Source organism: Sciurus carolinensis, chromosome 1 (assembly GCF_902686445.1).
Source record: "Sciurus carolinensis chromosome 1, mSciCar1.2, whole genome shotgun sequence".
NCBI classification, from domain to species: Eukaryota; Metazoa; Chordata; class Mammalia; order Rodentia; family Sciuridae; genus Sciurus; species Sciurus carolinensis.
Window position 1 is genome coordinate 189009845 of NC_062213.1, and position 23465 is coordinate 189033309.

Below are 23465 nucleotides of genomic sequence, written 5' to 3' on the forward strand. Positions count from 1 at the left end.
CGTAAAAGGTTGTGAATCATTTCTCCAATCCACCTGCCATGACTCTGGGGAATGTATGAAACTTGCAGGAGACTCACCCAGCTTGTTTTCCTACTCACTCTCAGCAGCTCTCAATCCAAGCATGTCTTCAAAAGTCAAACAAAAGAATGCAGCCACTAGCAACCTTCCCACAAACTCCAACCTGGGTAGATGTGCCATAGTCTTAGACTGCAGGCTGTAGATGTCTCAAACAGATTTATTACATTCGATTTGGAACAGTCAGTTTTCAATTTCATGTGCGAATTGAACTGAACATGATAAAAAGTAATACGGAGGACATAGGGAACTTGGGAACAAAAGTAATTTACATAAAGAACTCTGGAATCAGACTGACAAGGGTTCCAATTCTACCTCAGTTGCATAAACTTGGGCAAATTTTTTTTGGGGTGTACTAAGGATTGAACCCAGGGGTACTTTACTACTGATCTACATCCCAACTCTTTTTATTCTGAGACAGGACCTAAGTTTCTAAGGCTGGTCTTGTACTTCTGATCCTCCTGTCTGAACCTCCTGAGACACTGGAATTACAGGCGTGCACCACCAACCCCAGTATGGCAAATTTCATAATAATGAATGACTCACCACTATGAGGCACAGGTCCCTGAATTGTGGTAGGTGGCTTTCATGCATTATTTAATTTACATTACCTTCCTGTGATCCTAAGTATAATTCCATTTCATAGATGAGGACATTGAGGAGAGAGAACCGAAGTAACTTGCTCACAGTCAAAGTGCTGGATTTCAAAGGCATTGGATTTGAACCTCATTTTATTTGCTAAGTTGGTGTTCCCTAGATTCTCATCTATGGTTCCATTTCCACATCTGTACAGCAGGAACACCACTCCTCTCTCAAAGGGCTGTTGTGAAGAGTAAATCTGAAAACATTTGATAACAGCCACACTCCACAAATGCACCTAGAAAGGAAATGGAAATGCTCTATCCCAATTTTTATGGTTGAGGAGACTCACAGCCCAGTGAAATTAATCAATACCTCCCACCTGGGGCTAATAAGTGGCTAAGTCAGAGCCAGAATCCAAGCTTTGGATTCCAAGTCAGTTCACTTTCTCTCACACCCTCTCGAATGACTCCAGAGTGAAAAGCAAGTATATTGTTTTACTGCAAAAAATAAAAAGGTACCTCAAGGGAAAAGAGAACTTGAAATCAATCAGGGCTGGCTTCCAGTAAGAGGTCTAGTTTTCAGTTTATGACAGTAGTGTTCAGAGCAAATGGGAAGCCAGCAGAAGCTGTAGCTCTTAGTCATGATGTGGTTTTCCTGATGAGCTTCTTAGTTCCTGGTGCCCAGAGAAGTTAAGAAGCTTGACTAAGGTCACACAGCTATAAATGGCATGGGCACGACTTGGGGGTTGCATCTAATTCCTTATGCCTGATTCCATCTCCTTTGGTGCCTCTAGAGAGGGAAGGATGAGAAGCAGATTGTAATATGGTAGGATGGGGAATGCAGGGGGACCTCCAAGTAGAAGGGGGAAGAAAAAAAAGGTGAAATGTCAAGGCCTCAGGGCCAAACATATCTCAGCTGGATCCTGGCACCTCCAATGACCTATGTGGCCTCAGCAATGTCATTTCACCTCTGAGTTAATTCCCTTGCAGGACTGCTGTGGATTCAGAGAAATGGCCTCACATGTCCAGCCCAGGGCCAGGCTTCGTCAAAAATAACATGGTCATTGTTATTTCACCGTGCCAGACCAGCCACATCAGGTGGCAGGGTTGGACACTAGACACCCAAGCAGAAGTAGACTTTCAATGCCAACAGTTCCAACCCTGCAATCAATGGCACAAGTAATTGGCAGGGCAGGTACTGTCAGGTCAGGTCCATGATGCAATCATAGGTCCCTGCTTGTGCTACAGATGAACCCTGGCCTTCAGGAATTAGAAAAACAGTCCATTAACAACAAGTACAAAACAAAACCTTGGCGAACTTTTATTTCTCATCATACATAACTGGTAGCAAGGTCAAAGATTTCTGCACTTGAACACTGGATACCCCTTCCCACCCGACCCAGGAGACAATTACAGAGGCATCATGTCCCCTCTAGAACTCAAACCCCCATGCTGGGGCCCTTTCCCTCTGGCCTGTATTCTTTGCAGGGAGGGCTTTCAGGCCTGAGGGGTGCCAGTTGCTCTCCCGCGCCTGCACGGGTATGAAATGTGGCGCACTGGCAGGCTTCTCTCCTGCCCTGCCCCAGGGAGGAGGGTCAGAAGCAGCAGCATTGTGGCCCTTGCCTTTCTCAGGTACCTCCGAATTGGATCAAGAGGAGGCACTTACAGCTAAGAAGGGCAAGAGAAGCCATAATTCACAGTTGTTTGCTACAGAAAGTGCCTGGGATTAGTCCTTGGCTGCTTCTGCCTCCAAGCAATCCACCTAAAATCTAGGAGAGGGGACGGATGGGACACTAGGATGGTGGTGAGGTCCTTGGGAGGCAACCAGGAAAAAAAATGATTACAGGAATGGGGGTCCCCAGAGGCCTTCAAGATCTTTCAAGAAAAATCAGCTTGCTGTCGACAGGTTGGCCTGAGATCCCAGGGCAAAGCCTTGGACGCTGGGGAAACTCAAACGCACCCCTCAGTCCACAACTGTGGTGGTCAAGGTGGCCTGGAAACGCGGCATGGTTGCTCAACCAGTGGCAGAACCCTGATGTCTGCCTCTCTTACTGGGCCTCAGTGTTACCTTGGTCACCTAGAAAGGCTCGGCTTTTTGGCAAATATCCTTGGCAGAGCTCCAGCCTCTCCACGGCAGCATAGCCTGGGGAGAACAGGCTACCTTTGCTCTTCCCAGGCATCCACCATGGCTCCGAGGGCAAGGCCCTGAAAGAGGTCTGACCCCAACCACAAAGGACCCAAACACGGAGAATCTATCATCAAATACTTCTTCCTCTTCAGAAGGCAGAGTGACCAACAGTGGCTCCAAGTCTCTAGAAAGAGTACACATCCAAAGGGATAGGCCTGGTCTCTCTCCTGGGGCCTCACACCACAAATCACTGGAGAAAGGGGTACAAAGGCAAAGGAGAACTGAACTGGGATTTGGGCAACCAGGGTACCAGGGGGGTCTTCGTTCTGCCCAAGAGAAAAGGCTTTTGGGAAATGAGGCACACAGACCAGCTGTGACCCTGACTTTCACATTAATGGGTGAATGGTAAGTGGGAGGTAATGAATCTGAGAATGATCAGGGAAAGAAGGCAAAGCTGCCTGGAGTGTTAGTCCCGGAAGGTCTTTGGCCCTCTCACAGGGGCCAGCCAGGGACTTCCCAGTCCAGGAAGGCCACAGCACTTGTGGTGCCTGGGGCCCAGCCTGCTGGCACACAAGTTCGAGCTCAGAACATTTCCCTTCTATGCCCTCTGCCTCGGGGGGCAGGGGAAGGAAAAAGGGCATAGCCCCCTGGGATCTCCTAATCCTCCTCCAGTTCCCAGGGGCAGAGCCGAGATCCCAGTCAGTGCAGTGATCCTGTCCATTCCAGTGAGAAAAGGAGAGTGTGGCTCGGGGGCTGCACATCACACAAGCCCACCCCAGTAGGGTGGGGACGGGCATGGGACAGAAGGGGTCCCAGGTCTGTCTCCAGATGGAGAAACTCTTCCAGGGAGGAGGGTGCCCCCAGGATCAGCTGCTCCGGATGCGGCTGGTTCCTTCATGGGAGGGAGTCAGGTCATGTAGCGGGTGATGGCACGGAGGGCATAGAGCAGGGCAGCTTGCATACGGGCCTCCAGGAGTAGCAAGTTCACGTGCACCTGGGGCACAGAGCAGGGCTTGTTAAGGGATCCTGAGCACCCCCAGACTGCCACTATTCCTGACCACTCACCTCACCCTTCCTTTTCCCACAGAGATGCCCTGACCTGTGCTAGGGTTCTGAGCAATTTGGTACCATGACCACTAAAGAAATTCCAGTGCATTCTTCCTTATCACAACTAACCTCTTTATTCCCACGGGGCTCAAACAAGAGCTACCGCTAACTTGGCACCTGTGCAGAATCAAGGGTTTTCATACATTTTTTCCTTTCATCTTCCCAACAACCTTGAAATGGTGGCAGAATTGATTCCCATTGTAAAGAGGGAAAGCTCAAAGAAGCAAAGAGACTTGCCTGAAGTCACACTGCTACTGAGTCAGCGTTAGATTTGAACCTGTGTCTACCAGGCTGCCACTGAGGACACCGGGTGAAGCTGGTACCCATGTTTACATTTTACAGCTTGGTTAGCAGTTGAATAGGATGTGAACTCAAGACAACATGCCCAGGTGTCCCACCTGGCAGGACAGACTCAGGCTGGGTCCCTACTGGGTCCTGCCTCCCTGTCCCCTCCACTGGCTGCACCTGTCTACCTCCATCCTGGTCCTCCCCATGGATCATACCTTCTCTGAGTGGCGGAAGTGCCTCCAGAAGAGGTTGTACATTCTTCGTGTGGTCTTCTCTGGGTAGCAGGCCACTGTCTTGATATAGACCTTGAGGTTCCGCTCCAGGAGCTGGTTCACCTCCCCATAATCATAATCATCGTACCTGGAGAGACCCCAACAGCACTGATCATCCTCTGCTCCCAGAAGGAGAGCTCACCCCCATCCCCACCCCACAGGAGGAGGAATCGAAAGTGGTGAGAAAAGGCAGAAGGTAGGAAGCAACAAGCCTGGTTCCTCCTAGAAAAAGTAAATATCATACATCACAGGCCAACAAACTTGTAGGAGACCAGTCCAAGGAATACACAGGAATGAGCATGTTGAACAGAGTACCAACCATGCACCCTGTGGACGGGTACTCAGAATTCTCAAAACTACTGCATGCCACTGTGATATGCAGCTTTATACACAATATACTGTATTCATAACCCCACTTTGCAGATGAGAAAATTGAGATTCAGAGATGTCACATTCTCTAAGTCAGACAGCAGGGAATGAGTTTCAAACCCAGCTCTGTCTGGCTCCAAGGTTGTATTTGCTACTCCACAGTGAGGTCATGAAGGTGAAGGAGGAGGGGGAAGTCAGTGCATAACTACCCTGGAGAATGAAGAGGGTAAAGTTAAAAAAAAAAAAAAAAAAAAAAGAGTTAGTACTCATTTTACAGATGGGCAAACTAAGTCCTGCAGAGGCAATTTATTTGTTCAAAGTGAAAAAGCAAGTTGGCGACCAGTCTAGAAGTTGCTTTGTTGCTTCCCACTCCAGGGACCTACAGCGGACAATGTCTTCAGAGATCAGTGTGGATGGAAAGGATTGGTTGAAAACTGGAGTACAGCCGGGCTTGGTGGTGCACACCTGTGATTCCAGCAACTTGGGAGGTTGAAGTAAGAGGATCTCAAGTTTGAGGTCAGTCTCAGCAACTTAGGCCCTAAGCAACTTAGTGACAACTTGTCTAGAAATAGTTTAACATTTTTTTAAAAATATTTTTTTGATGTTGATAGGCCTTTATTTTATTCATTTATTTATATGTGGTGCTGAGAATCGAACCCAGTGCCTCACACATGCTAGGCAAGCATCTACCACTGAGCCACAACCCCAGCCCCAAAATAAATTTTTTAAAAAGGGCTGAGGATGTGGCTCAGGGGTAAAGCATACCTGGGTTCAATCCCCAGTACCAAAAAAATAAATTGGATTACAGATTTCAGCGACAAAAATATAGAAGCAAGAACCATGTTGGAGAGTGAAGAATCCTACCCCTGACACCTGGGAAGAAACTAGCTTGCCTACATTAAAAAATGCCATCTTGCCACCCAGCGTTGGGACTCCACACTGACCAGCAAGAGGATGGCCCACTAAGCACAGCTCGACTCATTCAAAGAAGTAGGATTTATAGCTAGTAATACACAGAAAAACAATTTTTCTACAAGCAACATGTACATTTTTAAAAATTTGGAGATAATTTTTTTTTTTAGAGCAGAGCCCCCCCCCCTTTTTAAGTTGTAGATGGACACAATACCTTTATTTTATTTATTTATTTTTATGTGGTGCTGAGGATCGAACCCAGTGCCTGACACATGCTAGGCAAATACTCTACCACTGAGCTATCACCGCAGCCCCTGGGGATAATTTCTTGATACCTGGTATAAACAATTAAATGAGAAAAGCAAGAAAAAAATCATGTGTTTACTAAACACACTAATGTTTTTAGTAGATGGGTAAAATATGTGAAATGAGCAGGCAAGAAAATGGCAGATCTTGTTTTTTTATAATTATATATATTTTGGTTATTTGTGCATAGGCAAAAAGACAGAAAGGAAGTATCTGATGATAATAAAAGCAGGTGGTGTCATGGATTTTTTTTCCCCCCCAGTGCTGGGAATTAAACGCAGGGCCTCACTCATGTTAAGCAAATGCTCTACCACTGAGCTACTTCCCTGGCCCTATGTTTTCTAAATTTTCTAAAAATCAAGCCCTTGTTTCTCTTTACAAATATCCAATATATTTTTTCAAGTGAAATAACCACTATAATTTGAACTACATAAAAGCACCTACATAAGAAAGAAAAAATAATAGAAAAACATCTTGGGATATGGATGTGGTTGCACTGGAGTAGCAGATATTTGGGAAATTGCTTTTTTCCTTAATTTTTTGTTAATGTTTTTGGATTTTCCATTATATTATCAGAGTGAAGTTTTGTTGTTGTTGTTGTTTTGTTTTGGCAGTGCTAGGAATGAACTCAGGACTTTGAGAAGGATAGGCAAGTGTTTTACACATTACAGGGGTATACCACAGTACTTGACTTGGGAGGCTGAGACAGCAGGATCACAAGTTTGAGGCCAGCTTCATCAACCTAGTGAGGCCCTAAGCAGTATAGTGAGACCCCACCTCAAATAAAAAATGAAAAGGGCTGGGGATGTGGCTCTGTGGTTGAGCACCCCTGGGTTCAATTTCTGGTACCAGATGAAAAGGAGCTCATGTATAAGACTAGTCAGTGCAAATGGCATTTGTAAGGTTGAAAAATTGCAAACAATCTAAATATTCAAAGATAGGGAAATGAATGAATAATTATAATATATTCATAGCAGAATACCAGACACTGGTTAAAAAGTATTAAAAAATTTATTCACACTGGTAAGAAATGTGGTTCATACTACATTATTAGATGAAGAAAATCAAATTGCAGAGTACATTGACTATTACCCCATTAGTTTAAAAATAAACAACAGGGGCTGGGGTTGTGGCTTAGTGGTAAAGAGCACTTGCCTGGCATGTGTGAGGCACTGGATTCAATTCTCAGCACCACATATAAATAAATAAAGGTCCATTGACAATTTAAAAATATTAAAAACAAATAAACAAACAAAAAAAACACCTACTCGAAAGTCAGAAAAGAGGACTAGGGATGTAGCTCAATGATAAAGCACGTGCGTAGTAGGTACAAGGCCTTGGGTTCAATCCCCAGCACCATTAAAAAGAAAAAGAAAAACAATCAGAAAAGATTTAGTAAGCAACAAATGTTATTTATCATAGTATACTATACAGAAAACCACCGTTAAATTACATTTTCCACGTACAGCAAGCATTCAGTTAAAAAAGAACAAAAAGATTTTGGTTGGTAAGCTTTTCTTTCAATACATTTTGAACATTTTCCCATGGCAATATAAATAGATCTCTACATTCATATTATAATTTTATAATAGTTACATATTTCTCTATCTTTTTTTCTTTTTTTTTTTTTTCAGTGCTAGGGATCAAACCCAGGGTTTTACATCATTGGGTTATATCCCAAACCCTTAATTGCTGTATAATATTTCCCTGAAATGGCGATATCATTGTTTAAAGTCCCCTATTGATGGGTATTTATGTTGTCTTTATTTACTATGAGAAAGTCTGCTATTCAGAATGGAAATAAACACAACTCTACATAGTGACACAAATATATAGGTGCATGCTGTGTAGGTAACATGTTTATGTATAGTTATCTCAGTGGGGTGAGATTAAAAGAGTTTCATTTACAAGGTTCAAAAAAATGAATACTCCTATTATCTCTTAAAATCAGTAAGGAAATAAATTTGCTTTGAAAAATAGTATAGGTAAGAAGAAAGGAAAAGCAACAACAATGAAAGAAACAATAATGAGCTCAGAGAGAAGACTTGTGTGTGCATGCCCTGGCTGAGGGACATGTGCTCACCTGATGCCGAAGACGCAGTGGATGTAGTTCCAGATGGCCCTGCGGAGCATGGAGGTGTCCACGCCAGTGTGCATGGCAATGGTGTTGTAGGTGAGGCTATAGGCCGCCTGGAACTTCTCATCCAGCAGCTGCCCACCCTCAGGGTACAGCCGCTGGATCAGTGAGTAGCCGTGGTCTTCCCAGGTATAATCCTGAGGAACACATAGAGAGTTCAGTAGGTGAGTGAGTCTTTGGAGCACAACACTGGACAGAGACCCTGGCCTCTGGACCTCTAGAATACATCTTGCCTCTCCCATGGGGCTCCCACTGCCTTCATGGGATCTCGAGGGGAGAATGTACTTAACTCTATAACCACTCAAACTATCTGTCCCCTGCCTGTTCATAATCTGAAGCAATAGCCGTGACCAGTAGGGAGGGCATTACCTGGGCACGGAAGGTGGGTGGGGCCTGAGCCCCTCGCCGAGTGAAGTCTTCATATCCGAAAGTGGGGTCTTCCACAAAGCACAGCATGTCTGGGTGTGGAGGTGGCTCCAGGATGTCAGCTGAGGACCATGTCAGAAAGAGGTCACCGTGAGGCCGAGGCATGGAGCACAAAGGGCTCCACTCCTGATTAATCATCAAAGGGGGGCATGGGGAGGCAGAGCAGAGAGCCAGAGAGGGTCCGTCGCTAGTGAGTGGGAGCAGGACTTCAGCTGGAGCCAGGCCTGGGGGAGGAGGTGAATTAGGCCGGTGCACCCAGGAGGCAAGGCCCCCAGTAACAGTAATGGTGGCAGTTCCGTGGAGCTGCTCACCCTAGGCCAGGCTCTATGCTAAGCACTTTGCTTCAGTTACTCTATACAACAGACCTAAGGACCTGCAACAGGAAGTGACTCGTAGTGGTCACACAGAAGGCTAAAGAGACCAGAGTCAAAGGCAGGTCTGAACCCAAGGCCCATGCCTGGAAACTCTTACCAGGGAGGTTGAGGGTGGCAGCTTTTGGAGTTCAGGGAGCATGATAAATGGAGGTGTCCACTCCACCATATGGTGAAAGAAGGGGCAGCCCACGGGCCCTGGGCTACTGTGATCCCATACCTGAGGGGGTCACCAGCAGGCTCTCCGACTTCTCCAGCTCAAAACGGTTCTCCATCTCCTCCTGCGAGGCTCCTTCATCCCGCAGCAGACTCTCCTGCAGCTGCCTCATGCGTTCCATTAGCGCTTCCACATCCCGGGCTGCCTCAAAACCCTGGATGAGGGACCAAGTAGTCACCATTTCTCCTCTTCACCCTGTGGAAAACTACTCACCCTTCCCACATAGCAGGACTGCCTGAATAATCATAATGGACTAGGCCAGCCACCTGTGCTAGAAAGTTCACGTGGTCTGTGCTTCCCAAGGGGAAGTTCGTGAAGCTACAGAAGAGACTCGTATTTTCCCTAAGCAGCTACTTCCCTCAGAGGTAATTTTTAAAGTATCTGGTTTTTTTCCTCTTCTTCTTCTTTCTTTCTTTCTTTCTTTTTTTTTTTTTTGCTGGTGCAGGAGATAGAACTCAGAGTCTTGCACATGGGAGGCAAGCACCCTACTACTGAGCTACATACCAGCCCTTTTTTCCTTTTATTTTGAGACAGGATCTTGCCAAGTTGCCAGGCTAGCCTTGAATTTGTGATCCTCTGGCCTCAGCCTCCTAAGTAGCTGGAATTACACAACTGTAAAAACCACTGTACCTGGTTCAAACTTTATATTTTTAAAGTGTTAATACTCAGCTGACACAATAAAACACCAGTCACATGATACTTCACTTAATCCTCACAACCCACTGTAAGTAGGGATCTTTATTCCCATTTAACAGATGAGGAAGCTGAGCTTCAAAGTCAAATAACTTGCCAGGTGTGGTACAGCATGCCTGTAATCCAAGTGGCTCAGGAGGCTGAGGCAGGAAGATCACGAGTTCAAAGCCAGACTCAGCAAAAATGAGGCACTAAGCAACTCACTAAGACCCTATCTCTAAATAAAATACAAAACAGGGCTGGGATGTGGTCAAGTGTCCAATAAAAACAAACAAACAAAAATGTCCAACTTTTCTGTGGCCTCTCAGTATGAGGAGATAAGAAAGTTATGGCTTCTATCCAAGGACCAGAGGCCACACCAGCTTTCTGCCCCACAAAGATTTAGGACTATGACTTACCCCAGAATTGTTCAATGGGTCCCCACTTGGAGGGCTGCTTTGCTCACTGGGGGGTGATGGTGCCTGAGGGGCAGGACTTCCCTCTGGATCCCCCTCAGGAAGGATGCCACAGCCAAACACAAAGGAGGCCAGTGAGTGGCAGTGGGTGAGCAGGACCAGGGCTTGGATGAGTTCTGCCAGAGACCAGCTATGCTCACCCGTCTTCAGCAAGGCCTGGAGGGGAAAGAAGGCCAGATCTGCTCAGTGTCTGCCCCTGGACTTCTTGCCAAGTCCAGTCCTGACCACTGGGCTCCCTCAGGGACCTCCTCTCAGCCCACTGCACCTGGATATGCTCCTTGGTGATGAGCCATGGCCGATGTGCCAGCAACTTGTTGATTTCACTAAGTTTTCGCAGCTTCTCAGGGGCCCGATGGAGACCCAGCAGCCACTCAGGGTCACCGCCAGTTTGCAGAAATTCAGCCATGTGGGAGCCCACCAGATAAGAACACTGGTGGCGAGCAGCAGCCTGTGAAGAAGGTTGACAAAGCTTGGGTCACCCTTGTCCTTCTCTGCCGTGCTCAGGGTGGGTCCCCCTTCAAAAGAGATAGTGTAGGGCTTACTGTTGCCTAAGAGGCAAGAAATTTAGGTTTTAACTCCTGCTCTGCCACCATCTTGCAAGTCACCTGACCCCTCTGCACCTCAGTTACCCAATCTACAGATACTAGTAGGCAAAGTGGACACTAAAGATGCCTCTATTCAAAACCTAAAATGTATTGATAGTTGGTCAAAGCTATATTTTCCCCCTTTGCCTATGATATAAACTCAGAAGTCCCCCCAAAGAGATCCAAGTACAGAACCTCCTATGTGGACATCCCTACAAACATCTGGCCCAGACAGGCTCACCATGATGGCAATGTAGTGGCGCCAGGAACTGGCCAGGGGCCCATCTGTGTGTAGCAGCAGATAATGCAAGCGCCAAAAGCTGCTGAGGTAGTCAGGGTGCAGGCCCATCACCACCGCCAGGTTGTCCACCCGCCCTGAGGACATCAGCGCCTCCAGTCCCAGGTGCTGCTCAAGGCTCTCAGCCCCCTCCCGAAGGACCTGCCAAACAAAGAAGAGCACATGGGTTCCTTCCTGTCCTCCCCACCTGAGACCAACATATCCTTTGGGGTGAGTTTATAATAGCAATACACTGAAAACCACCACCATGTCCAAAAAAGAGGGAATGGAGAGGAAAAGATATTTAATTAAATGATTAAACACTTATTGATACTTTATATAAAAATAGGCAATACTTATACAATGGTTATTATGTGCCAAGTACTGTTGAAGTACTATTAACTTACAATAACTGGGCTGGGAGTGTAGCTCAGTGGTAGAGAGCTTGCCCAGCACACCTGAGGCCCTGGGTTTGATTCCCAGTACTGAAAAAACTAAGATACAATAATCCTCACAACAATTATAAAATTGGAGTTATATTTTTTCTTATTTTTGTGGTGCTAGGGATCAAACCCAGGGCCTCAGACATGCTAGGCAAATGCTTTAACACCGAGAGCTACACCCTAGCCCCTTTCCCACTTTCAGATAGGAAAACTCAGGAACAGAGATTCCAAGTATGGTTTTAGAGGTGAGGTTACGGCTAAGAGGTAAAGTGCATGCTTAGCATGCATAAGGCACTGGGTTGCATCCCCCCAGAACAACAACATCAACAAAAAGTTGTCTCTCCTGCCTTCATGGAGTTTCTGTTTGAACCCAGCAAATGCACCCAACCAAGGGTGCTTCACAGATTCACACTTCAATAGATATCTGTTTATATAAATGAATGGGTGGGGGTTGGGGGTACAGTTCAGTGGTGTAGCGCTTCCCTAGCATACGTGAGGCCCTGGGTTAAACCCTAACACTTCAAATGAATAAGTAAATAAATAAAAATGAAATAATGAATTGACTCTGTAGGTAAAAGATATCTCTGTTGTATTATAAAGTGAAAAAACAAACAAAAAAACAAACTGAAAGCTACGATATTGGTTTTCTGTATGAAATTAACTATCTGTATGGAAAAAAGAAGAAAAAAGCCTAAACTAATGAGGTGGCACATGTCTATAATCCTAGTGACTGAGACGACTGAGGTAGGAGGACCTCAAGTTCGAGGCCAGCCTCTACAACTTTGTGAGATCCTATCTCAAAATAAAAAAGGGCAGTTCAGCAGTAGAGCACTCCTGAGTTCAATCCCCAATACAGGTTGAGGATGGAATCCAGAAAACAGTGGCAAATAAATAAATGGTTAACAGTAATGACTTCTATCAAGGGTGAAATTACAAGACATCAGAGGTTTCTGACATACTGGAAATTTTAAAATAATGAACATACATTACTTTAAAAACAAATTTTTTTTAATAGATATACAATCATGGGTGAGAAGATACACAGAGGTAGTTCTATCTTATTAAGAAAATAAGAGGCATTGATCTGGGATCATAAAGTTCGACTAAGTGATTATCGCTGTCTCCGAGCCTGCTCTTCCCCAGGAAAATGGTAGTGCCTGCTTCACAGAGCTGTTCTGTGAATTAAATGCTTCAGGAATGGGAAAGTATAGATTCAAAGCTGCAATTTTTTTTTTCCCAAAGCTGCAATTTAAGGGACAGGAAAAGACCCTGACCCACCGATGTCCCATGTCCTTTCTTTCCAGGTACCAAAGACATCTTAACCCCCTCCAAGCTTACCTCCTCCACTGGGATGAAGGCGCTGGGCCCTCGAGGGCCTCTCCGAGCCCGGCTCTCCTTCTGTTCCTGTAAAGAAACACCTGAAGGTTAGCTGTCAGATGAAGGGAGGACCAAGAGGATTGTTACCTCTCCAACCTCTTCCTCAAACCCCAGGGGCTATGCTGAGCTTCTAAAACCATCCTTCTGGTATAACTTGCAAGGAGGAATCAGGTGGAAAATTTGTACCCACTTAGTGGAAGGTAAACAGGAAAGAGGGCTTATCCCAGGATGAATTGTTTAATAACTGGGCAGGGACCCAGGGACTCCAGCATTACTTGGTGGGAGGGATCCAGAGAAAAGAAATATATAAGCCACCATGTTAGACATCTTGGGACACCACCATCTTAGCAGCCCCAAGAACCCATATAGAACTCCCCATAGTTTGTATCCCAAAGCCAGTAACCAAGGACCCTCTATGCCTATGAAGCAGCTTCAGTCCCTCTCATGATCATTTCTTCTGCACTCCCCTACCACTACAACCACCTCATATATGGGTACTACCCAACTACCACCAACAACCTCACCAATGGTCTCCCAGCCTCCACAGCCCATCTGCCCCTGTTCAACCTCTATCCAGCAGCCATATTAACTTTCTGAGTATAAATCTGATCAATTATCTTCACCCTCTCCCATAGCCTTCCAAATCAATTAGTGGCCCAGGCTCACCACTGTTTTTTCTTTCTGGATACTGGAATGCTCTACCACTGAGCTACACCCTAGCCCTTTTTATTTTTTATTTTGAAATAGGGTCTTACTAAGTTGCCGAGGGACTCTCTAAATTGCTGAGGGTGGCCTGGAATTTACAATCCTCCTTCCTTAGCCTCCCAAGTCATTGGGATTACATGTATGCATGACCCAGCTTACAGAGCTCTTATAGTCCCTTCAGGGACTAGAAACATTTTTCTGACCCTCATCTGTGACTCCACAATTTCCAGTGCTTTTGCTTCTAAAAACACTGCCCTCTGAGGATCTGTTTTAAGTTGTTCTTCTCCCAGATCACATTTTGGAGAAGGGAGAGCCAGGTCATTTACTCTGTTCTGTGAATGAAAACAGAGCAGGGGTACAAGGCAGATGGTGGCAATTATTCTGGCATAACTGTATTTGAGCCTCTTTAGAAACCACCAGAATCAGCCAGGCACAATGGTACAGGTCTGTGATCCTGCAACTTGGGAGGCTGAGGCAGGAGGATTGTGAGTTCAAGGCCAGCCTGAGCAAGTTAATGAAGGCCTAAGCAACTCAGCAAGACCCTGTCTCAAAATAAAACATAAAAAGGGCTGGGGATGTAGCTCCGTGGCAAAGCAATCCCTGGGTTCAATTCGTAATACCAAAAAGAAAAAGAAACCACCAGAATCACACACTCACTAAATCTGCTTCTTCTAGTCCCAGAGATGGAGTTCACAAAGGATATTTATTTTGTTAATTTGAGGGGGGCTCACCACTGGTCTTGGAAATAATTTACTCAAATAAATGTTAAGCCTTCATTGGAGAGGGAAAGTTCCCCAATCCTTCCTTCCCCATTAAGTTCTAGACTTAGTATCTTAGGTGTCCAGGGACTAAAAACTATACTTGAATCTTCTTTTTAGTTGGCCAAAAGTCCCCTGAGGTCTGGAAGACTATAAAGGAAAAACACTATTAGACCAGGAAGTTCCAGGTATGGCACCAGTTCTACCGCTGTATGGCTCTGGGAAGGTTATGCACACTCTCTGGACCTTCATCCTAAACAAAGAAGGGGGCTGAGCTGACTTGTTCAGGCCCCTTCCAGCCCAGCTTCTAGAACTACGAGAACAGGTGTCCAAGGCCAGCATACTAACTACCATAACCCCCAAGCCCTCCCTTTACAGCCTGCCTCCTCCCTCACCAGAGAGGAAAAGCCCAACAGCTCTGTCTGGGAGATAAGGACTGCTGACTCCACAAACTGGGCCTCCCCCTCAGGGGACCTGAGGACAGATAGAGAGTCGCAGCAGGGAGGGCAGATTGAGATGGAGCACAGAGGGCCTACGGGAGGTGCTGGGTAGAACCTGGGGAATCATCTCACTCCAAATTCTGACAAAGGAAGCAGCCGATACAACCAGATCTTTAACTGATGGGTCTGGATCTATCAACATTTTTATTAATCATAATGATGATGATAACGGTGATAATGGTGAACACAGGTAAAAGACAGGGGCTTTTGACATAAACTGCCAGAACTCAAGTGACAGTTGCATTTGTAAGCCTGTTTCCTCACCAAATAATGGCATTAGTACCTACTTTCACTGCATCATCATGGCAATTTAATGAGAGAATGCCACAAGGCTTACCTCAGCACCTCTGGTCACCAAAAGCACTTAATAAAAGTCAGATGTCATTAACCTCACTGCTATTTCAAACAAGGGTTTCTTAGTTCAAGCAGTACATAAGAATCCCTTGAGAAGCTTTTTTAAAAATATCAATGCCAAGATCCCAACTCCAGCAAGTCTAATGGCATCAGTGTGGGGTGGGATCCCAGCAAAATGTACAGCCAGGATGAAGACCATTGTTTGCCCCCTTTATTTGTCACTTTGTCAAGCATAAAGCACTGCACTAAGTATTTTCCAGGTGGAACCAAAATTAATTTGTTCATATGACAAATAGTTTTGGTGACTCCACTGTAGGTAGCAAGAATACTGCAGTGAAGACAAAGTCTCAGCCTTCGCAGAATTTTGAATCTCATGGACGAACAAATGAACAGATTTCAAAGCACAGGGAAGTGAATGAAACAGAACAATGACTACAATGACAGGGTGGGACAGCATGGAATATTTTAGTCTAAGTGAATCCAAAGAGCCACTAGGGAGGTGACCTTGGCAGGTAGCAGGGCCTGTAAAAACATAGGGGACAAGCATTCCAGACAGAGGGAAAAGACAGTGTAAAGTCCTGAAAGCAAGACCAAGAGATTGGGCTCTATGGCGAATACCCTGAAGACTTCCCGGACCTTGACGCCAGGGGAAGGCCAGGGATGTAGGCAGGGCAGGGTTCCACTGCCAAGAGATGACACCTCCAGATCAGCCCTGCCCCATTCCCTAAGTAGGGAGTCAATAATAATAATAATAAAGAAGAATAGTAGGTAACAACACTAGTTGCCATTATTTTAGCATTGACTTCAGATGTACTATCTAGACTTTGTAAAGTAAAAGTCACTACTTGGGCCCCTATTTTACAGAGGAAGAAGGCTCAGAGAGGACAAGTCACTTTTGGTCACTCAGCCAGGAAAGAGGTAGGAGAGCTGGGAAACAGATCAGTTTCCTACAAGTACAGGAACAATATTTCCCATTCTCAATTTCTCAAGATCTCAATAGTTACAAGGCTTTTTGTACTTGAGGTTCACCAAGAGACAGAAGTTCCTTCTGTCTACCCTCGATCCAGGGACCAGCTGCCCCCAGTCACAGCACCTGTCACAATGTTTTTCATCCCGAGGGCACACACTGGATCTAGTTCACTGTTGTCACCCCAGGGTGTAGCATGGAATAGGCCAACAGGATTTTCTGTGATGACCCTATGTTGTTCATGGAACGTATTACATCTGCACAAATAAATAGGGTAGCTAGCCCTCAGTCACTGTGGCTGAGCATCCCAAATGTGACTAGCACAACAGAAAGTTCTGATATTTTTACTTTTATTTAAATTTAAATAGCCACACGTGACTAGTGGCTTCCATACTGAAAACACACATTCAGTACAACTGATAAGGGCATGATTCTACCTGCACTTTTCAGATGGAGAATGGGAAACCCACAAGGGGCAGGTCACCTGCCCAAAGTAACACAGCCAATGTGGGGCAGAGGGAGAACCAATGGGGGCTATTGGGTATCACATGGGGCAGCAGGAACAGTAAAGTCAAACAACCCTCTGGGAGGCCACTCAACAGGAGGCCCTCAAACCAGTTGTGAAAAGAGGATAATTAGTCAGACCTCAGTACCTAGCTCCTAATGCAATCGCTCACTGGATGTTAACTTCTGTATTTGTTCAGCCAGGTGCATGCAGGTTCCATCTAATCTCATCAGTTTGGGGGTAAAGGGGACTTTATTTTGCACACAAGGAAAGATTAAAGGTCCAAACATTAAGCACCGGAGGACAAATGTCCAATCTGCAGTGTGAACCCAGTAATACCTGTGGCATCTAAGGGCCTTTACATTCTACCAACAGCTTCTGGAAGTGGCCCCAGGCCTGGAGATTTAAATGCAGCTCAGTCTGACTTCCCACCTGCATTGAACTCTTGGAGTAGGCCAGCTTTGTTCTTGGTATGTAGACCCTGGGAGCTCTGAGATTCAGCTACAGATACTGATACATGCTGAGTTTCTGCCAGCAGGAAAGGGACAGACACTCCCTCCCCACCCCCAGTCAGTTGAACTCAGACACTTCCCCCTTTTACACCTGAGAGGAAGACAGCACAAGCACCCCTACCTCCATCCAGCTGTGGGGTGTGTGCACTGGCATGCCTACCCTGAGCTGGGTGCCAACGTGTTTTATACACCTGAGATCACTGATCCCTCCCAACCACCCCAAGGGAAATAGGTCTTTTTGTTCCTTCTTTAGAGACAGGGCACTGAGGCTCAGAAAGGTCCTCTCCCAGCTGGGTACAACTCAGATCTGACTTCAAAGCCTGAACAGTTCACAAAGGTCAGCTAAGCCAACAAGGGGCAGATAATTGCAAGCATTTATAAGATGCACAGAGCAGTGTTGGCAATGAGACCTGCAGTTATGAAACAATTAACTGTTCCACAAAATTGCACCCAAAGCTCCTATAATGGAGAAGAGGACTGGAAAAGGCTGTGCAAAGGGACTTTATCTGGTGGGGGAGGAAAAGCTTCCCTCAGAGGAAGTGATGTTTGAGGAAGTTATTCTAGAGCGCAACACAGCTTTGTATTACTACTATTAAAGTGAAGCCCTGGGAACTTTTTGGAAATTCTTATATCTGAAGGTCTTGGCACCCTGAAAGGGGGTGTGTGGTGAAGAGAGTTGAGGGCTGTTCCTTGGGACTTGAGCAGCCGGCTCTGTAAGATCAGCACACTGCTGTCTTCTAAAGATTCCACACACCTTCCCAAGGTCCTCTTTTCTCCAGGGAGAAGAAAACATAGAGACACCTCAGACATCATCAGCTTTTCCCACAGTTGAAAAGTGATTTCCTCTGAAGGCCACTTCCTCAAGGCCTCTGCAGACCACCTAAGGTATTCTTTTCTTCCTAGATAACTTTTAGGGCTGTCCCAGAGAACAATGTACTTGCTCTCACCTCAGGTAGGAGAGAACAGGCTCAGGAAGCCCCTTGGAGGGCGCTCTGGGAAAAGGGAAATGTGTGCTATGACCACATTCTGACAGTAGCCCAGAATTTGGGGTGCAGTTACTGTGTTCCAAGGACTGTGCTTTGACCTTTGCTCATATTCTGAGCTAATTCTCCCAACAATCTCTTAGAGATACCATCAAATCCCCATGGGAAGAAATTGCAACCAGAGAGCCATCATTTGGCCAAAATAACACAGCAAGTTAAGTGGAGGGCTGGGACCAGGACTGGCCCACTCTAGTACCCAGGTGATCTCAATAACAACATTATTCCCATTTTTCACAAACAGACTAAAGTAACTCAGCTGTGAAGAGGCAGGAGTGAGGTTATTCTTCCACACAGGGCTCCTAAATCATGTTAGGAAAGGGTGAGGTAAGTAAAAGAAAAAACAGAAACAAACCATCCACCGCTGGTGATAGGACCTCCCCAGAAACCACGTTACTCTGAGCAGAGATTTTCCCCAGGTCACACACTTTAGGACTAGCACTCCACCAACTCCCAGCAATACACCTCCATGACGCCCCAGATTTGGAAACTGAAGAACCAAGCAAAACTCCCTGTTGTGCAGAGCACACTCCAAAATCCTAAACCAAAAAATCAGGTACTCTATGGGGTTAGTGAAGAAAGGTCTCCTCAAGCCCCTCCTGGGCCTCAATGTTCTCATCTTGGAAAAAGGGACACAGTATAGTTTGTTTTGCTGGTTTAGTCAGAGGACTCAGAGACCAAGACAAAGCCCTGAGCCTAGCATCTAGTAGGTGCTTAATAAACAACATGTTCATTATCCTCGCTGCTGGTGGCAGGTGGGAGTGGCGAATGAGATGTTAAATTAGATCCGACCTTATTCTTTGCCTCTCTGCAAAGCCCCTCCACACTCTGCGGGGGTGAGAAGGGGAGTCCCTGCAAAACAAACTTCGAGGACCCCAGACCTAGCAGGGAGCAGCCTAATCAGCAAGTCTTCGGGAACCACGTTCAGGCTTGCCCCCCTCCTAGCTTTAGCTGCTGCTGATGCCGCCGCCCAGAACCCCCTGGGCACCCTCACTCCTTTCAAATCCAGGGTGTGATGAGGGCAGGGGAAGGGAGTCGACCTTCTCTGGCCAGATCCAGGTACCCCATTCCCAGAGCTGAGGGCTAGGAGCGGGGACATCCTAGAAAGAGTCCTCTAACTGCCTGCCCCTGCCAAGAGGAAGGGAATCTGCGGAAGGGGGCGGGGGTGGGGGAGGAGTGGTGGGGCTGCACCGGCCGGGATTTGCCTGGACTTGAAGACTCTCTCGACCAGAACCCAAACCCGGGAGAGCCTCGAGAAGGCCTCCCTCTCATTGGCCAAGGAGTCCGAGCGAGCCAGGGAGGGCTCTGCAGCCCCGGGGGTTGGGGGGGGGGGGGAAGGAAGGGAGGGAGGGACGAAAGGAGGGGAGGGGAGGCCCAAGGCTGCCAGTTGATGCAACCCTAGTCCTGGCTTACGCGCTCCACTCCCCCTCTCTGAGTCTGGGGGGCTCACAGACTTAGCCCGGGATAGCCTGAGGCTCGGACGCGGCTCCTGGAAGAGTGTCGTCGACCCGCTGCAGCTCACCTCTCCGGCCCCCGGGGCGCCTACTCCGCCCCGGGAGAAGGGCAGATAGCCTTGGAGCTCCGCGCAGCACTCGGTGTCCGCGACGATCATGGTGTGCACCAGCACCCAGTTGCGGTTCGCTGACGATCAGAACACGAGCGGGGGTCTCGGACGGACGCACGCAGGAAGCCGGGGCTGAGAGCTGCTGGGGGAGGTTCGAGAACCCCACGGTGTCTCTCGGGGTTCCAGAACGCTCCGGATCCGGAGAACGGCCGCTGCTGTGCTGGACTCTTCTCCCAGTCTGGCTTCTGGAACAGTGAATGGCCTCGGGGGCCTGGGTTGGGCTGAGGCGCAGGGGTTCTCACGGCCTGAGGTGCCTCGGAAGTCCGCAGTGGCCAGCGCTGCTCGCGGACCCAGCGCTCCTCAGCATCCCCTCCGCGGAACTGCCAGCGCTCGCCTGCCTCTGACACCAGCAGCGCAGCTCAGCTCGCTGGGGTCCCAGGGGGAGGGCGGGGACACAAAAGCCCCGCGGCGCAGCCAATCAGATGCCTGTTTCCCAGGAAGGCGGGGGCAACACCTCCCTCTGGAGCTAACTGTTCCTCCAATCGGCATCGGGCAGCGCCCGGGAATTCTGGGAGCTGTAGTCGGCTTCCGACGAATGCTGCAAACTTTTGCAAGAAGGGTTAGTCAGATCACTGGCAATACCAGACGAGAGTGACAGCCAGCACAGTCATTAGGGCTGCGTGATGAAACGGGACTTTACCAGGCTGGACCAGAGAGTCAGGTGTGAAATCCCTCTCAAATGAGTTCCTCAGCTTTTCAGTTCCTGGAGCGACGGGTTAGGGTTGAGAGAGGTTTGGCTCCACGGTATCCAGTGGTGGTAATTATAGTCAAATGCCAGATATTTGGGGCCAAAGGATGCCACCCTTTTCCCCCAGACCTCGGGGAGGATTCCACTTCCAAATGTACCAGACACAGGGGATCCACCTTATTTGTGGAGTCTCTGGAAAAGCCTTCATGCACTAAAATACCATTGACAACCTCACGTCTAACCTCAATCCCTATTGCTGCGGGTTTTCCCCTCTCTGCTCCTTTGGTGCCTCCAGTCCTATTCCACACTTGCCACCCTCTTTCTCGAAACTTTGTAACAAGGTGTTCTGCTGGGTTTATTCTCACTTCTCCCTCTGGCCACGCCTTCTCTGACTCCTCTTTATCTTCCCACTCCCTCAAACGTGGGTGCTCCCCTAGTTTCTGTTTTTATCACTCTTCTCTCCACACTCTCTCTGATCTCATCCATTTCCTGGCTTTCGACTCTCCTTTTGCAAGGAAGTAACCTCTACCAGCACCTTAGCACCTCAAGGGCAAAATTCATCTCCTATTCATTGTTTTCCTTTGGACCCTTCTCTTTATTTCAATTTGAAATTCTTGTTTATTCTGGGCTGGGAATCCTGGCAGGGGCCAGAGTGGACTAGGACTCCAAGGTCCCCCAAGATGAGCCTCTAATTTGGTCTCTTGCTTCCAGCTTCTTGGTAGAAGGAAAATAAGGTCATTTAATCCTAAACTCCCTAGGCACTTAGGTTGGAACTCTCATCACTTTTCACATTCTACCTTGTATTGTAATTTTCGGTGTTTATGACTTATCTTACCTTTTAATTATAAGCTCCTGGAGGGCAGAGTGCAGTTTTATATCTTTTTCTCCTATTCTATGCCGCCACCTAGCCCAATGTCCTGCCAGTAGTATCCCTGTGGTCACTGAATCCTCCAGTGGAACACTGCTTAGAAGCAAAAGGCCCCGGGTTCCATTCCCAGCAACACACGCACACACACACAATTACTCTATAATGTTAAATGTCCCGATCAAAAAGCTTCACTGGTATCTATCTCATCAGCTATAGAATAAAGATCATCCCCCTAGACTGATACCAAGGTCTGCTAAGATATGCCTCACCTTACTTTTTCAGTATTCTCACCTGCCACACCCACGCTCTTTGTTTGGCCTTCAAACCTTTCTTTAAGTACTCCTCTTTTCAAATCTCTGTCCATTGAAAGTGTATCAGGCATTCAATGCCTTCATTCCTGTTTGTGGCCTGAAGGAAGCCTTTGTTCAAATGCCATTTCCTTGCTTCTTCAGCTCAGCTGAAAATAATCCACCCACTCCTCAACACCTTTCTGCGGTTTTTTTTTTTTTTTTTTTTTTGGTGGTGGTGGTGTTGGTGCTGGGGATCAAACCCAGGGCATTCTGTATGCTAGACAAGCACTTCACCACTGAGCTAGATCCCCAGGCCATTTTTTCTAACTTTTCATACTACAGGTCTCCAAACTTGATTCTGCTTCATTATCATGTCTATATGTCTTGCCCTTTTCTTCCAACTAACAATGGAATATCACTGACCATTTATATAAAGTAAAGGAATGTCAGCTCAGAAAGGTAAAATTGCTTGTTAAGATCACACAGTATCAACTTCTGACTGTACCTGGCTGTATTAGAGTTCCTTTAAGGTACTTAATTAAGGTACTAATTGTCTCTGTATCCTTCACTAGCATATAGTGAGTCTTCAGTTTTGTTTTGTTTTGTTTGTGGTACTGTGGATTGAACCCAGGGCTGCTATACCATTGAGCTACATGCCCAGCCCTTTTTGTTTTTTATTTTGATACGGGGTCTCACTAAATTGCCAGACTGGACTCAAACTTGCAATTCTCCTGCTTGGCCTCCTGAGTTGCTGGGATCACAGACCGTGCCAGACGGTTGTGCTAGGGATCCAACCAGGGCCTCTTGAAAGCAAGAAAGCATTCTACCATTGGACTATATCTCCTGTACCGCCAGGAAATATTTCTTAATATATGTGAGTTACTCATCTCTTAAGAATAATCCTTTAGAGCCGGGCACGGTGGTGCACACCTGTAATCCCAGCGGCTAGGGAGACTGAGGCAGGAGGCTCTCCAGTTCAAAGCCAGCCTCAGCAAAAGCAAGGCAGTAAGCAACTCAAATTCCTGGTTCCCTTCCTTCCATAGAAGAATAATCCTTTAGAATCTGCAGGGAAATGACTGAATGTTTTACATTCAAAGTCAGTGATTTTGTGAAAAGGAAAAGCAACAGGTACTGATATTCTAAAGTGGGTGAAGTTTTGTGACCTAGTCACCAAAGAAGGAAAGAGGAAGAAGCACAAGCACTAATTTTACTGAGCTTCAGTAAAAGTCTAGGATACATCCATTGTTCCATGTAATGTCACCATTACTTCCTGAGGTAGGAATTATGTCTCCATTTGACAGATGAGAAAACTAGCTCAAGAGGTATGTTGGCTAAGGTCAGCTCGTTTAATAATGTTGAGTAGGTATTCAAACTCAGGATGACTCTATAGCAGAAACTCTACCACGCCAGGGATGACAGAAGATTCTGAATATGTAAGAAGCAGGCTGGCACATGTAATTGATGCATAAAGCAGATGTATTAATTGGGAGTGAGAAACATAACAGTAAAGTGGCCTATAATTCATGGGCCAGCACATCCTCTTTTCCAGAGTCTCCATGAGAAGCGAAGTTATCATCTGAAGATGGCCAGGGTAGCTGGAATTTGAGCAAAAAGAACCAATGAAAAGATGAATCAT

The 23465-nt window shown here is 46.7% G+C and overlaps 1 protein-coding gene across 2 annotated transcripts; it reads right to left on the bottom strand.

Moving 5' to 3' along the window:
* Window positions 1-2057: 2057 nt before the first annotated feature.
* Sesn2 (sestrin 2) lies at window positions 2058-20329 on the bottom strand. Of its 2 annotated transcripts, none has more exons than XM_047554984.1 (10): window positions 19882-20329; window positions 12980-13045; window positions 11163-11360; window positions 10603-10785; window positions 10281-10493; window positions 9193-9343; window positions 8545-8663; window positions 8122-8312; window positions 4395-4539; window positions 2058-3778 (listed from the first exon to the last, which is right to left on the bottom strand). In XM_047554984.1, the coding sequence occupies exons 1-10, from the start codon at window positions 19969-19971 to the stop codon at window positions 3692-3694; spliced, it is 1443 nt and encodes a 480-aa protein (XP_047410940.1). In that variant the 5' UTR covers window positions 19972-20329; the 3' UTR covers window positions 2058-3691. The 2 variants fall into 2 exon arrangements, with proteins under 2 accessions (XP_047410940.1, XP_047410930.1); XM_047554974.1 differs by having other exon boundaries at window positions 8545-8825.
* Between the last annotated feature and the right edge of the window lie 3136 nt (window positions 20330-23465).

What these genes read in the sequence shown, in the direction of transcription:
- Sesn2 (XM_047554974.1), bottom strand. Translation starts at nt 19,971, where the DNA reads ATGATCGTCGCGGACACCGAGTGCTGCGCGGAGCTCCAAGGCTATCTG. An exon ending in CCTTCATCCCAGTGGAGGAG is followed by an intron (nt 11,361 to 12,979) that starts GTAAGCTTGGAG and finishes TTTGTTTGGCAG; the next exon opens with GTCCTTCGGGAGGGGGCTGA. An exon ending in GCCACTACATTGCCATCATG is followed by an intron (nt 10,786 to 11,162) that starts GTGAGCCTGTCT and finishes CCTTCTTCACAG; the next exon opens with GCTGCTGCTCGCCACCAGTG.